The 15,218-nt window shown below is 39.6% G+C and overlaps 1 protein-coding gene across 1 annotated transcript; it reads left to right on the top strand.

The window, feature by feature from the left end:
• The first annotated feature begins 9,604 nt into the window (after window positions 1-9,604).
• Window positions 9,605-13,748, top strand: isca1 (iron-sulfur cluster assembly 1). The gene is made up of 4 exons (XM_083526468.1): window positions 9,605-9,761; window positions 11,626-11,679; window positions 12,172-12,277; window positions 12,819-13,748. Exons 1-4 carry the CDS (start codon window positions 9,681-9,683, stop codon window positions 12,965-12,967), a joined length of 390 nt encoding a protein of 129 aa, XP_083382594.1. The 5' UTR covers window positions 9,605-9,680; the 3' UTR covers window positions 12,968-13,748.
• The last annotated feature ends 1,470 nt before the right edge of the window (window positions 13,749-15,218 follow it).

The raw sequence follows: 15,218 nt of genomic DNA, 5'->3' as shown, positions 1-15,218 counted from the left end.
TAACTTCATGGTGTGACTGATCAACTTAATTCCCCTGTAGTTACTGCAGGTCTGCACATCACCCTTATGCTTAAAGATCGGTACCAGCACACTTCTTCTCCATTCCTCAGGCATCTTCTCACTTTCCAAAATCCTGTTAAACAATCTGGTCAAAAACTCCACTGCCATCTCTCCTAAACATCTCCACGCTTCTACCAGTATGTCATCTGGTCCAACCGACTTTCCACTCTTCATCCTCTTAATCGCTGCTCTCACTTCCTCCTTACTAATCCTATCCACTTCCTGCTTCACCAACTCCACATCATCCAACCTTCTTTCTCTCTGATTTTCCTCATTCATCAGCTGCTCAAAATACTCCCTCCACCTTCTCAACACACTCTCCTCACTAGTCAACACATTTCCCTCTCCATCCTTTATTGCTCTAACTTGCAGCACATCCTTCCCAGCTCGGTCCCTCTGCCTGGCCAATCGGTATAAATCCTTTTCTCCTTCCTTAGTGTCCAACCTCTCATACAGCTCCTCATATGCCTTTTCCTTGGCTTTCGCCACATCCCTCTTAACCTGCTGCCGCATCTCCTTGTACTCCTGCCTACTTTTCTCATCACTCTGTCTATCCCACTTCTGTTTTGCCAACCTCTTTCTCCTTATGCTCTCCTGCACTTCCATATTCCACCACCACGTCTCCTTGTCTTGCTTTCTATTTCCAGATGTTACACCAAGTACTTTTCTAGCTGCCTCCCTTATCACTCCTGCAGTAGTTGCCCAATCATCCAACACCTCCTTAACACCACTGAGCCTCTGTCTGACCTCTTTCCTGAACCTCACACTACACACTTCCTTCTTTCAGTTTCCACCATCTTATTCTTCTTTCAGTCCTCACTCTCCTCCTCTTCTTCTTCGCCTTCAAAACCATCCTACAGACCACCATCCGATGCTGTCTAGCTACACTCTCCCCTGCCAACACCTTACAGTCTCCAATCTCCTTTAGGTTCCATCTCCTGCATAGCAAATAGTCCACCTGTGTGCACCTTCCTCCACTCTCATACGTCACCCTATGATCCTCCTTCTTCTTAAAATAAGTGTTCACCACTGCCATTTCCATCCTTTTAGCAAAATCCACCACCATCTGCCCTTCCACATTCCTCTCCTTAAAACCATACCTACCCATCACCTCCTCATCACCTCTGTTCCCTTCACCTACATGCCCATTAAAGTCTGCCCCAATCACCAATCGTTCTTTCCTAGGTACACCATCTACCACTTTATCTTATTCACTCCAGAATCTTTCCTTCGCCTCCATCTCACAGCCAATTTGTGGAGCATAGGCAGTGATGACATTTATCATCATCCCTTCAACTTCCACCTTCACGATCATCACCCTATCAGAAACTCTCTTCACCACCACTACACTCTTACTGTACTCTTCCTTCAGAATCACCCCTACACCATTTCTCTTTCGAGCCACACCATGATAGAACAGTTTAAACCCACCTCCAATGTTCCTGGCCTTACTCCCTTTTCACTTGGTCTCCTGAACACACAGCATATCTACCTTTCTCCTCTCCATCATATCAGCTATCTCTCTCCCTTTACCCGTCATAGTACCAACATTTAAAGTACCAACCCGAACCTCCACTCTCCTACACTGCTCCTTTCCCTGCCGTCTCTGTAGACGCCTTCCTCCTCTCCTTCTCCTCCTTCGGCCAACAGTAGCCCAATTTCCACCGGTACCCTGTCGGCTAACGATACCTGTGGCGGTCGTTGTTAACCTGGGCCTCGACCGATCCGGTATGAAATTCTCATTTGTGATCCGCATATTTGATTTGGCACATGTTTTACGCTGGATGCCCTTCCTAACGCAACCCTCCCATTTACCCGGGCTTGGTACCGGCACTAAGAGTGCACTGGCTTGTGCATCCATAATGGCTGGGTTCAACAAACTGATAACGATTAGTCAAATAAGACCTAAACCAGGAGAGAGCTTTTCCCTTTATTCCAACAAGATTTTTGATGAATGGAGATTATGATTAATGGTGTCAAAAGCTGCACAAAGGTCAAGCAACACAAGCAAGGAACTGTCTCTGTACTATGATGAGGTCTAAATCCTGACTGATACATTTAATGTTATTTCTAAGTAGATGTGAGCAGAACTGCTGTGCTACAACCTTACAAGTGTGATTGTTATTTTATGGTGCTAATTTATTATTCCTGGTCATTTTAGTTTTAAGGGGATCTACATTATCTAGAGTGTAACAGAATGTTGATTCTAGGCATTCAGTGGCCCAGTCGAGCTCTGCGGGGTCAGACAGTGATCTAATTAATCAACAACTCCGGAAGCTTATTGCTAAAACTCGCTGCAGTAGTTGACGTGAATGTACGTTTAACACGATAACGTGGTGTGGTGATTACGCTATGACTGGTTTTAATGGAGATAAGTTAATGATCTAAAATAGCTTCAGTCTGTGGTATTATGCCTATATTTTTATATCGAATTCAAATGTTAGTATTAAATCAAGAGTGTGTCCACCACTATGTCCTCTAACATTCTGATTAATTTCTGCTGTATTTTGATTGGACACAACTGCTGTTATTAATGAGTTTTCAAAATGAATATTAAAGTCACCAACAATTAATGCTTTGTCCAAAGAAGTAGATAGATTTGTGATTAAATCTGCCAATTCTCTGAAAAAATTCAGAGTAGGGACGTGGAGGTCTATAAATAATAATTAATGGAATTCGGTGTCTTGGCTATGTTAGTAGTTGGATTCTTACTGATTGTATGGGGTGGACAGGTGTCTTTATGCAGCTAATGACCTCAAACAGGTGCATCTAATTTAGGATAATAAATGTAGTGGAGGTGGACATTTTAAAGGCAGACTAACAGGTCTTTGAGGGTCAGAATTCTAGCTGATAGACAGGTGTTCAAATACTTATTTGCAGCTGTATCATCCAAATAAATAGTTTAAAAATCATACATTGTAATTTCTGGATTTTTTTTTTTATTATGTCTCTCACAGTGGACATGCACCTACGATGACAATTTCAGACCCCTCTATGATTTCTAAGTGGGAGAACTTGCAAAATAGCAGGGTGTTCAAATACTTATTTTCCTCACTGTAAGTACCACATTTAGGTTTTTGTTTTTTTTGGACAATATAAAAACACCAGGGGAGTCTGTAAAAGCAAATTTGGAAGAAAGTGGAGCCCTGTCCTTCACCTGCAAAATTTCAGCGGGCAGTTCAGGTTTATTTTTTTTTATTGTGCCCACCATGGTAGGTTTTGTCGGGAGAAGTTCTTGTCCAAGGTCATAGCTGGTAAAAAAAAATGTCACACATGATATTGTGACCGCTTAGTCCAGTAGTCATGTTGAGGACTACACATTTTCTTTGTTTTTTCTCAGGATGCCACTCGCAGGTACCACTCAGAACCGCTTTCCTTATGGCAGTAGGGTGAAGAGTGTGTGTGAGGGGTGTGTGGGTTCGTCCACAATGATGTTGGCTTTGCAGATGCAACGTGTTGTGTAAATGTCCATGATAGAGGGGAGAGAGACTCCAATGATCTTCTCAGCAGTCCTCACTATCCTTTGTAGGATCTTGCGATCCGAGACGGTGCAGTTCTCAAACCAGGCAGTGATGCAGCTGCTCAGGATGCTCTCAATGGTCCCTCTGTAGAACATGGTCAGGAGGGAGATGAGCTTTCCTCAGCCTTCTCAGGAAGTAGAGACACTGCTGGGCTTTCTTGGTGATGGAGCTGGTGTTAAGTGACCAGGTGAGGTTATCCACCAAATGAACAAAAAGGAATTTGGTGCTTTTGACGATCTGCACAAAGGATTCATCGATGTTCAGTGGAGAATGGTCACTCTGTGCTCTCCTGAAGTCCACAACCATTTCTTTAGTTTTGTCAACGTTCAGAGACAGGTTGTTCGCTCCACACCTCCTCTCTGTATGATGACTCATCGTTCTTGCTGATGAGACCCATAACGGTTATGTCATCGGTGATCTTTACGATGTGATTTGAGCTGTGCATTGCTACACAGTCGTAAGTCAGCAAAGTGAACAGCAGTGGACTGAGTACACAGCCCTGAGGTGCCCCAGTGCTCAGTGTGGTGGTGCTGGAGATGCTGTTTCCGATCCGGACTGACTAGGTCTCCCAGTCAGAAAGTCTAGGATCCAGTTACAGAGAAAGGTGTTCAGGCCCGGTAGGTTCAGGCCCAGCACACCTGGGAGGGAGGCGTCATGGTCACAAGCAGGTGATGTTGTCTTGTAGTTCGTGATCGCCTGGATGCCCTGCCACATGCGCCGAATGAATCATTATGGCTATAATGTTCCTATTATCAAACTACTTTAGTGGAGTGATTCTTTAATCAAGTCCTATAGACATGTCACACTTTTACACTTCTGCTCATCACTTAATGCCAACTTAGTAAATATGAAGCAGGTAGACACAATTCCACATTACTACATTAATGTTGTTCAAATGTTCAGCTGAAGCTTGGTGTGGTTTAATCCTGGGCTCTAAACCACTGCCTGTGTACATTTTTGCTTGGACTTGCTTCGCTTTTTCATACATCCTCTGGTTTCCCACCACCTTCAAGTATTAATGGATTTTCTGATGCTTAATGGCTCTTAAGTGTAAATGTGTGTGTGTGTGTGTGTGTGTGTGTGTGTGTGTGTGTGTGTGTGTGTGTGTGTGCGTGTGTGTGTGTGTGTGTGTGTGTGTGTGTGTGTGTGTGTGTGTGTGTCTAGGGGGGCCTTCATGAATAAATGAATAAATGAATGAATGAATGAATAAATAAATAAATAAATAAATAAATAAATAAATAAATAAATAAATAAATAAATAAATAAATGTATAAATGGATGAATGAATGAATGAATGAATGAATGGATGGATGAATGAATGAATAAATGAATAAATGAATAAATGAATAAATGAATGAATGAATGAATAAATAAATAAATGTATAAATGGATGAATGAATGAATGAATGAATGAATGGATGAATGGATGAATGGATGAACATGATCCTAGCTAAAGTAAATTCAAGATATTTATGCCAGTTTGACTATCTGACTTACTGCCTTCTCCATGTTTTGGGTGTTTCCTCACAGTATTTGTTAACTGTCTGTACTTGCTTCTATTAATCTCTTTGAATACAAACTGAAACCTAAACTTGTCATAACTGAAGGCTTCACCACAAGTATGAAAGCAGCAGATTTCCACAAGTCATCTTAGTTTGTAATCCTTTTGTTGATCAGCAGCAGCAAATCACCATTCTAAGTAGTTTTATTAAAGAGCTTTGTTTCCAGCTCTAAAACTCCACCTCCTGTTCCTAAGAGTCATCTTTTTATTTTTCATACTACCAAAATGACAGAGTATGTTCCAATGACTGTTTCCCTTCATTTCCTTTCTCAGAATCTCATCTGATTTGTTTTATTGCTTACAAACAAGAAGGTACATTGAAGTCGCTTTGGAATTTCAAACTGTGGTTAGCAGCACATCATTGCTGTTGAACTACAACAGTATAAGACCACAGTTGGTTTCAGAGGTGGGAAGTAATAAAGTACAAATCATTTGTTACTGTACTTAAGTAGATTTTTCTGGTATCAGTGTTTTACACCACTATTAAATTTTTGGACAACGTTTTACTTTCACTCGTTACATTTTTTTTACACAAATATCTGTTCTTTCTACTTTTTACATTTTCAAACCAGACTCGTTACTTTAGTTTTAATCTATTTGGTGACATCATGAAATATATTTTTTCTTCTCTTTGCGCCGTTTTCAGCCGATCAACGTATTTCCTGTCATTGCGCCGCTTTTTTAATCCACTGGTGTATCATCTCCAGTCTCTCACACACCACAGACGTAGGCTAGTTTACGAATCGTACACTGAGCGTGGCAGAAGGCAACAAGAAGTCCGGGGTTAATGTGGATGAGACAGAGGGAGTCAACGATGTAAACATGACTGATAGCAAAGACACTCCTGATCACCTGATCATCATCATCTGTTCTCTGCTCGTCTTCCATATGGTGGATGTTCAGTCTGGATCCATTTATTAGGTAACATTTAAAATTCTTATGTATTATTATATTAATATGATGTGAGATCCAGTTACCAGTGTGACACTAAAACAGGTAGTAGTAATGACATCTTTTTACTTAAATACATATCAGAGCCCAAACATATTTACTGTAACTTAAGTAAAAAGGTGCAGTTAGTGCTTCAACTTAAACCATGGGTATCTGTATTTCTACTAAACTGAAAGATGTGGGTACTTTTGCCATCTCTGGTTGGGTGCCTGCAGCCAAAAACAGGACTCTGAGGCTACATGGGCACAGACTCACCCAAACTGGACAGTTGAAGATTAAAAAAAACACTGGGTTTTCAGTTTTTCACTTCATCAGGCTCTGATGTCGTATGAAAAGCCAGGCTTGCAATCAATTCTCTAGTTCCTCCCAAACATTTTGCTGTAGAGACCACTGATCTTCCTTTAAAGCAAACTTGTAAAACCATGTCATTAGGGACCTTGATTTGTGTACAGAGCCAGGAAATGCTAGAGCAGGAAGTCCCTCTCCAAACAGTTGGCGCAGTGTTAAAACATAATACTGTCTAAAATAAAACTAAGGACCCAAAGCCCTATAAATCAATTCAAATCAACTCTCTCTCCTCCACTAAACATTACTGTTGCCACTGTACATTTCAGTCAGAAGTACCCCTCATGGTTTCTGCCAAAATCATGTTCTCTACAAGAGTGAACCGCGATTCACTACTCCAGAGAACACATTTCAAGTTTTCCAGAGTCCAGTGGCAGTGTGCTTTACATCTCTCAAGCTGATGCATGTTACTGTGCACAGTGATCTTATGTTTGTGTGCAGACACTTTTCTATGGATACCAAATTCATGGAGATACACAGTTCTAGTTCTGATGCTGTTTCCAGAGGAACTCTTTTCTGGAACTCTCTAGGAAGACTACAGACTCTATACAAGCGTCTCAGTGGCCCCACTCTCAGCACTCAGTAGCCCTGCTCTGTGAGTTTGCAAAGACTGCCAATTCATGGCTGGCTTTGGCGTCCTCCTGGGGTCATTGGCAAAGGGGTTGATATTGGTTGTAATAATTTTTTGAAGGAATGTAAGGGCTAATCTAGGATTAGCTCAAATACATCACTCTCAATTGATGAGGTAGGCTGTTCCCTTGTTTATTTATTTTGTGCAAGTTATGTAAGTAGTTGAAGGTGATCAAATCTCTAATCTTGACTAGCATGACCCAAATATAATCAAATCAATAAAATGCCAGATCATGTGTCAATAATTGTTACAGCAGAGAATAGAGACGAGGATGAGTTCTTTTAGAGTGTCTGTGCTTTCAGGAACCTAGCGTTAAATAAGCGTCTCAAGTGTTGATTTATTACATTTAAGAATTTAAAATCTTTATATATTCTTTATCCAGGATGATTTTTCTAAGCACTCTTACTATTACAGTGGTGGGCATCAGACTCGGATGTGCCGGCTCGCTGATGTTAATGCTCCTTTGGCCATTGCAGTGTGAAAAGCAGAATGGAAACCGCAATTTACAGTTTAGAATCTTCAGTAATCACCAGTGGTGGACGAAGAACACAAAGCATTAAATTGAGGAAAAGTGAAGAGATACAGTCTGTAAAATATGACTCCAATAGAAGTAAAAGTGCTCAGTTTAAACCTTCACTTAAGTAAAAGCACAAAAGTATTTGCCTTCGAATGTACTTAAGTATCCAAAGTACTGTGGGTTATTATGGCTATAATGTTCCTATTATAATCAACTCAGTTTATGTGCAAAGATTCTTATGTTACTCTTAACACACTGATCTATTAATAGAAAGATATTAATGAGTCAAACACTGATTGATATCTAATAAATTATCAGGAGGCCAAAACCTTATTTTCAACGAAATCGCTCAAATAATGCCAGAGGTATTGTGGTAAGTTCGAGTCAGGAGTTTTTTCCATCATTTATCCCTCTTTAAATGTTCTACTTGATGTTGAACTAATTGTAGCCATAAGATACATACAACATCTATAACCCTATAATATATGTTTTATAAATTAGCTTTTTAAGCGTCTCCTTACTGAACTCAGTAAAGCTTTTTATTGTCATTTTAACCATATACATACAACTGACGCAGTACACATTGAAATGCGACAACGTTCCTCCAGAACCCTGGTGCTACATAAAACAACATAAAGCTACATAAAAGAACACACAGAGCTGAGGACTAGTAAGGGTCCTCGCCACATAAAGTGCATCGTGTGCAACCTGGTCCAAACAGTGCAAGACAGACAACACAAAACAGTGTAGGACAAATACACAAAACACAAAATAGTGCCGGAACCGCTTCCCTGATGGCAGGAGGGTGGAGGGTGGAGTGTGTGTGACGGGTGTGTGGAGTTGTCCACAATGCTGTTGGCTTTGTGGATGCAGCGTGAGGTTTAAATGTCCGTGATAGAGGGGAGAGAGACTCTGATGATCTTCTCAGCTGTCCTCACTATCCTCTATAGGGTCAGGATGCTCTCAATGGTCCCTCTGTAGAACATGGTCAGGGTGGGAGGGAGGCAGATTCCTCAGCCTTCTCAGCAAGTAGAGACACTTCTGGGCTTTCTTGGTGATAACGCTGGTGTTGAGCGGCCAAGTAAAGTTCTCCGCCAGATGAACACAAAGGAATTTGGTGCTTTCGACGATCTCTTGACCTGCTCTTGACGATCTCCAACTAGACTGGTTACAGAAGGTTGGAATTGTTTTGTTGCTACACAAATTATGCTAAACTACATACTATAAATGAGTTATTTAAAATGATACATTTCATTAAATACATTAGCTTATACTATACTCATAACGAGAGGAGTGATAGAGTTGCATACACATCTTTATCTTATGCACGTTTCCTCCCTACTTATTTTGTTTTTTTCTGAATTGGGATCCTTTGTCATTCACTATTTTAATTTGTATTCAGCTCTCCTTACTGACGTGACGTCACTCGAGGCCTTTTCAGTTCTCACACTGTAAATCCTGAGGTGATGTCACCAAACCCCCGCCTCTCCTTTCTGAGTGTATGAGTGAGGGAACTTGTCCGGGCGGTGGGCACACACTCCGAGTCCCAACCAGGTTCATTCAAAAATAAAAATTAACAACTTTTTTTGCGAAATCAGTTGTTAATTTTTATTTACGAAGTGTTGTGATGCGTCATATTTACGTAGCAGCAGTGGTGCTGAGAGAACGCGCTCGATAAACAGTTTAGCGAAGAGAAATCAATCTACATATCAGATATTGTTCACTTTCCAAATAACAAAAGTATAACATGTCTACTAATAATTATTATATAAATAAATCGGCTGTTACTGTTGCAAATATGTTGAAAACGATGCACCGTTATACAAATGTAAGTATACGATGCACACTTTTTTTAATCACATCGTTAAGTTTTATACCGACGCACTGATGCGAAACGGTGTATTTTACCATCCCTAACAGACACAACGCAAAAACCAAAAAAAAAACGTTGCGTAGGAGTTACGTGCCTGCTGATTGGACAAAGAGTCTGCCAATCATCGGGCAGCCAATCAGTGACGCGGTTGCGCTTGGTGGGCGGTCCGGGTAGCGCTGATGTTTACATGAAGTCACAGAGAAACTTCATGGGAGTCGAACATGTCTGCCTCCATAGCCAGAGCTACTGTAAAGGCGGTAAGCAGGCGGAAGATTTTACCGACCAGAACCGCCTTGACGCTGGTGAGTGTTTTTTTTTCTTTCACGACACCCTCGAAGTAATTTAAAGCAAACAGCACGATCCACGCGCCGTTATCGCGTCGGAGATCAGAACTAGCGTCTTAGCATTAGCAAGGTTACCCTCAACGGCTAATGGACAGTCTAGCACTTTTCAGGGTGCACTTACTTCTGATCAGCCACGGGTTTTTTTTTTAAGTTATAATTTATTTATTTTAAATTTCGAAACGGGTCATCGATCAGAGTTGAAGAGGTTATCTGATGTGACCTTTAGCTCTATGGTGTCCTGCTGGGTGCTGACAAGGAACTGCAAGAGGAACCTCCTGAGATCCGCCAGAGCAGATCAGATCTCATCATTCCTCTGATGAGGCCTTTATAAAGTCATAGTCCTTTAATAATGATAGATAGAGATATATTATTATTATTATTATTATTATTATTATTATTATTATTAATATTATTATTAATATTTGTAATGATGTAATGACGCTGTAAATTAGTGTAGTAAGTCTACACCTTTTATATACACCATTTATAATTCAGATTAATATTAGGTTTATACATGAGATTGAATGTGTTTCGACTCTTTTAGAGGATTTTGATGTTTCTGTTTTTTTGTAAATGGACTGTGGATTTAATATGAATGTTTCATACACAGACTCCACATCAGATGTTTAGTGGATCCCTGATGGTGGTGAACTTTTTTTTTTTTCTTTTGGCAAGAAGGACAATGCACTTCAATGTTCTCTGTACATGGACACTCTGAACAATGTCTTCAGAGAGAGGAAAAACTGTATATAAAAAAAAAAATCACATTGATTGCACAGAAATATAAGCCATAACTGATACTAAACCACTACCGAGTTAAAGGACGGAATCGGACCGGGTAGATGTTGTTGTAATATTTCAGAGCGTCTCAGAAAGTTCTGTGATCTGTAGGTAAGTATTCCTGCTGTGGGTTTAATGCCACATTTAATCCACATAATTATAAGTATAGCGTATTCTTAAAGATGGTGACGTTGTTTTTGGTTAGGAGACATTTATTGGACATTTTCAGGAAGGATCCTCAGGTGAAACTGTCATTTAGTTTCCAGGACACGTCCAAGCTCTCTGTAAATGATCAAGTAGTTTAAAGAAAGCGAGGAAAAATTGTTGAATAAACTATTTCTAGTGAAAACATGAGCTAACGGGTGTCTTAGACATCAAATCTATCCATAAACCATTAGATCGTAATGTTCTATACATTATTAAATCATGGTTTATATTTCTAATGAATATGAAGCTTTTGTACATTTTGCTCGTTAATCTGTAGTCCAACACTGGTCACATCCTGATTACATGGAGTAGGACATCACCCTCAGTTCTGTTCAGCAACTGCTGTATCCTCCTGAGGGTTGCAGTGGAGGCAGTGTCCAAATACAGTGTGGATGGGATCAAGTCAATGATAGAAAAGCATCTTTAGACACATCAGTTAGTCGTTGCATTGTCATTTCACTAAGGGTTTTGATATTTTTCTTTACTTGAATAGGTGGTGATTAAATAATCAAATAATATTGATCAATTGTATAAATTCCTGCAGGTCCACTGATTATTATAAGCATTGTTGCTGAGTCATTGTTTTGTGGACAAAAGGTAGACGCTGTAAAAGGTTGTCGAATGAAATCTGTGTAGGTTTTGAGCCCGTATTTCATTTTAAGTAAGAAATAAATGAAACACTTTAGTTCTCATATGTCTTATGGTCACTGTTGCATTTGACACTTTTTGCATATTGCCGGCAAATTCCGATTATGGAGCCGGGCGACGTTAAAAAAACTAGTCTTCAGGAGATTTGAGACTGAATAAAAAAATGTTGATCTTCATTTCTTTTCAGACACCTTCAGCTGTAAACAGAGTCCGGCTGCTGTTACAGAACAAGCCTGAATACGTAAGTCGACTTCTTCAAATCAGTGATAGACACCGAACCTGTTTATATTATTATCAATATTATTGATATTATTATTATTAGGGTCAATCGATTCATTAAAACACAGATGGTTCCAGCAATTGACAAATATCGATCCTTACCGCTAGTTTTTCCGGGTTGCGTTATACAGTTCGAGAGCAGCCTCTAGAGGTGAAGATTTTAAGTGTCTTTGGATGTAGCTGTTTTTATTTATTTGGTGTTCCTTTTTGTTTACGTTTCAATGCGTCTTTTGTTTTCCTAAATATTTTTAAATGTAATTAATATATTTATATTTAGCACATTCTTATGATTCAGTAATTTTTTTATTTCTTTTTTTATAATGAAGTTCAATAAAATTTTTAGTTGATTATCGGTTGATTATTGGCATCGATATAATCCACTATCTCCCGACCTCTAATTATTATTAATATTATTATTATCATTACTATGATTATGTTTCTCTAACCTGTCTAGATTGGGCTCAAAGTTGGTGTCCGGACCAGAGGATGCAATGGCCTCACTTACACACTCAACTATACGAAAGAGAAGGAAAAATCTGACGAAGAAGTCGTACAGGATGGTGAGTGACGAAGTGTGAAAAGTCAGTAAAAAAGTGAATTTAGGGGAAATCTAGTTTTTTTTCTTTGTCTTTTGTTTCATTGTATTTTTAATCATTAGAAAAATGCACTTCCACGACACGAATCGAAATGTGTATGTGTATATATATATATATATATATATATATATATATATATATATATATATATATATATATATATATATATATATATATAATATACACACACACACACACACACACACACACACACATATTTGACTTTCTTGTTCAAACATGTACCTGGAGAGATGAGGTTAAAGGTCAAGATTTTCCTCAGAAACAGTGCCTGAGGATTTGAGGATTTCCACTGCTGCATTAATGCAGGTTACTCAGTTATTTATCCAGTGCACAGTTCCTGAAGAATGTCAACGTGACCAATGACTAAGACGGCAAATCAGTGTGACTGTAAAGCATTTCATCCCCAACGTCTGTTCGTCTGAGCAGCTTCCTGTGTTCCGCTCTGTTATTGTTCTAAACGCGTATTATCTATTGTTTTCTTCAGGCGTGAGAATTTTCATCGAGAAGAAGGCTCAGCTGACTCTGCTCGGCACGGAGATGGATTTCGTGGAGACGAAATTCTCCAGCGAGTTTGTGTTCAACAACCCCAACATCAAGGGAACGTGTGGCTGCGGAGAGAGCTTCAACATTTAGCCGTGTATACGCCCAAGTACACGTCACACACTCCCGTTTCCCGGTCAGAGGCCGAGATCCGCCTTGTGGAGTTAAAGACTGAAGCATGAAAAAACCTGATGTGTTGGAGACTCCCTACCTTGTAAACCCACTGAATCTGATCCTCACCACCACTGTTATAGCGAGTAGCATTCGACTCGGTTTGTGCGTTCTGACTTCGAAAATGATGTAAGAGAGGAATGATGTATTCTGAGTATTTATTTTACACACACGTCTGTGAGCGCGTGTCATTCACGTGTAGATTTCGTTGGTTCTCCATAATTGCCTGAAGATATGCCAGTATGCTCATGTGTCCTCACTGTAAAATAGAGCATATTGTGTGTGCGTGTGTGTGTGTGTGTGTGTGTGTGTGTGTGTGTGTGCGAGACCGAGAAAACTCTTCCACTGAACTTCTTGCCATGTTTTTTTTTGCATTTATTTAGGTTTTATAATCCAGTCAGTGTATTTCACTGAACAATGATGCTATAAACAAATAACTTCAAGCTTTGTGATGCTTATAACCGCTTATGGATGCAGCATAACATCTGAAACGTCCTTGCACCGAGGAGGACGTGTACATTTATTAGAATCTGACGTGAGATCAGTGGTAGGGCTTTGAATTATAAAGTATAAGACTTGGGGTGAATTTGCATTTTAAAAAGTGTGTGAGATGTGTGTGGGAGCGGCTGGGGGGGAGGGGGGGTTCAAACTAAATAAACCTGTCTATTAACGCACAATAAAGCTTACGTACAATACCTAAAAACGTGTGGATGCCTGGGTTCTTACCTGAGAAGACGGATCTACTGACACTTCAGATTTATTTGTGTAGCATTTTTAACATTGTCTCAAAGCAGCGTTGTGAAGTTCTGAAGAAATGTATGCGTTTGGTGCCTGTAAGTTTCTTTCTTGAGTTTTACACTCGAGTGAAGAAAAAAAAATTTAAGTTTTGAGTTTAATGTAATATTTTCAACTGATAAGAACTTTTTGATTCCAATGATTCCAATTGTTCATCTTCCTCTAACTGTCGAGCTGCTCGTGCTCCTGAAGCACCTCATATTCTGGACCTTCCTGCTTTATCATGACACCCTGCTTCACTCTCCGGTTGGAATCCATACACTGCATCTCAGATTAGTTCAGTATGAAAAGTATAGATTCAGAAGGATACAGTGTGCACTTAAGTGTAAACCTAAGAACCTGGAGGAGTTCATCCCGAAGATGTTTATTGGGGTTATGTTCTGAGATCTATAGCTACCATTCAAGATCATTCACTCCATGGCTATGTGCAAGCTTGTCCACTTCAACCTTCACGCACCATGTCTTTATGGAGTTCTCTTAGTGCACATTGTCATGGTGGAACAGTGTTTGGGCCTCTTTTTTTCAGTGAAGGGAAACTGTTAATCTATGAAGACATTCTGAACAATTGTGTTTGTAGAAACAGCTTGGGTGATCTGATGGACAGGGTTTCACAATTTTTGGCCGTAAATTGTACAAATTACAGCACGGTGCCTTTTTATGGTCTCTTTCAAATAATGTGTTTATATTTATATTTGCACATTTAAACAATATGACTGACATATATATCACACCTCTCTCCCTTAATACCTCTACTGTATATTCATATATTTATATATTTTATTGATACACAGTACATTACTATTAGCACTTCTGGTTGGATGTTAACTTTATTTCATTGGCCCTGTACTTTATTCTGCACAATGACAATAAAGTTGAATGTAAAGGAGGAGATAGAGGAAAGGAAAGGAAAGGTGCATTTTTTCCTGTTTTTTTTTTTTGTATAATTCTTTTTTTATAGAAATCATTAATGAATTAGTTGAAAACATTCAAAGTCTTGAAAAGCAGCTGTTTTAATTCTAAACAATAATTAATATTAATTATACTAAACAAATACACAATAAATGAATACTGGGGGGAAAATAACAAGCAGATAAGGCTTAAAAGAACTGTGTGTGTGTGTGTGTGTGTGTGTGTGTGTGTGTGTGTGTGTGTGTGTGTGTGTGTGTGTGTGTGTGTGTGTGTACAGTGATTAGGTTTCTGATGATGCTTGGCTACACAACTAACTGCCATTTGATTTAATCGTTAGGCTGTGTCCCAACTCCCCGCTTGCTTCCTATATAAGCGCATTCCGCTGTGTGTTAAATAACAGCTACTACGCACTACGAAGTGCCCGAAGCGTTTGATTTGGGACACAGCCCCACCCCGATCCCGTCGCGAA

Source organism: Silurus aristotelis (genome assembly GCF_946808225.1).
Source record: "Silurus aristotelis genome assembly, chromosome: 23".
In the NCBI taxonomy this organism is placed as follows: Eukaryota; Metazoa; Chordata; class Actinopteri; order Siluriformes; family Siluridae; genus Silurus; species Silurus aristotelis.
Note: the sequence above shows the minus strand (reverse complement) of the source record. Positions and strands in the feature narration are given on the sequence as shown.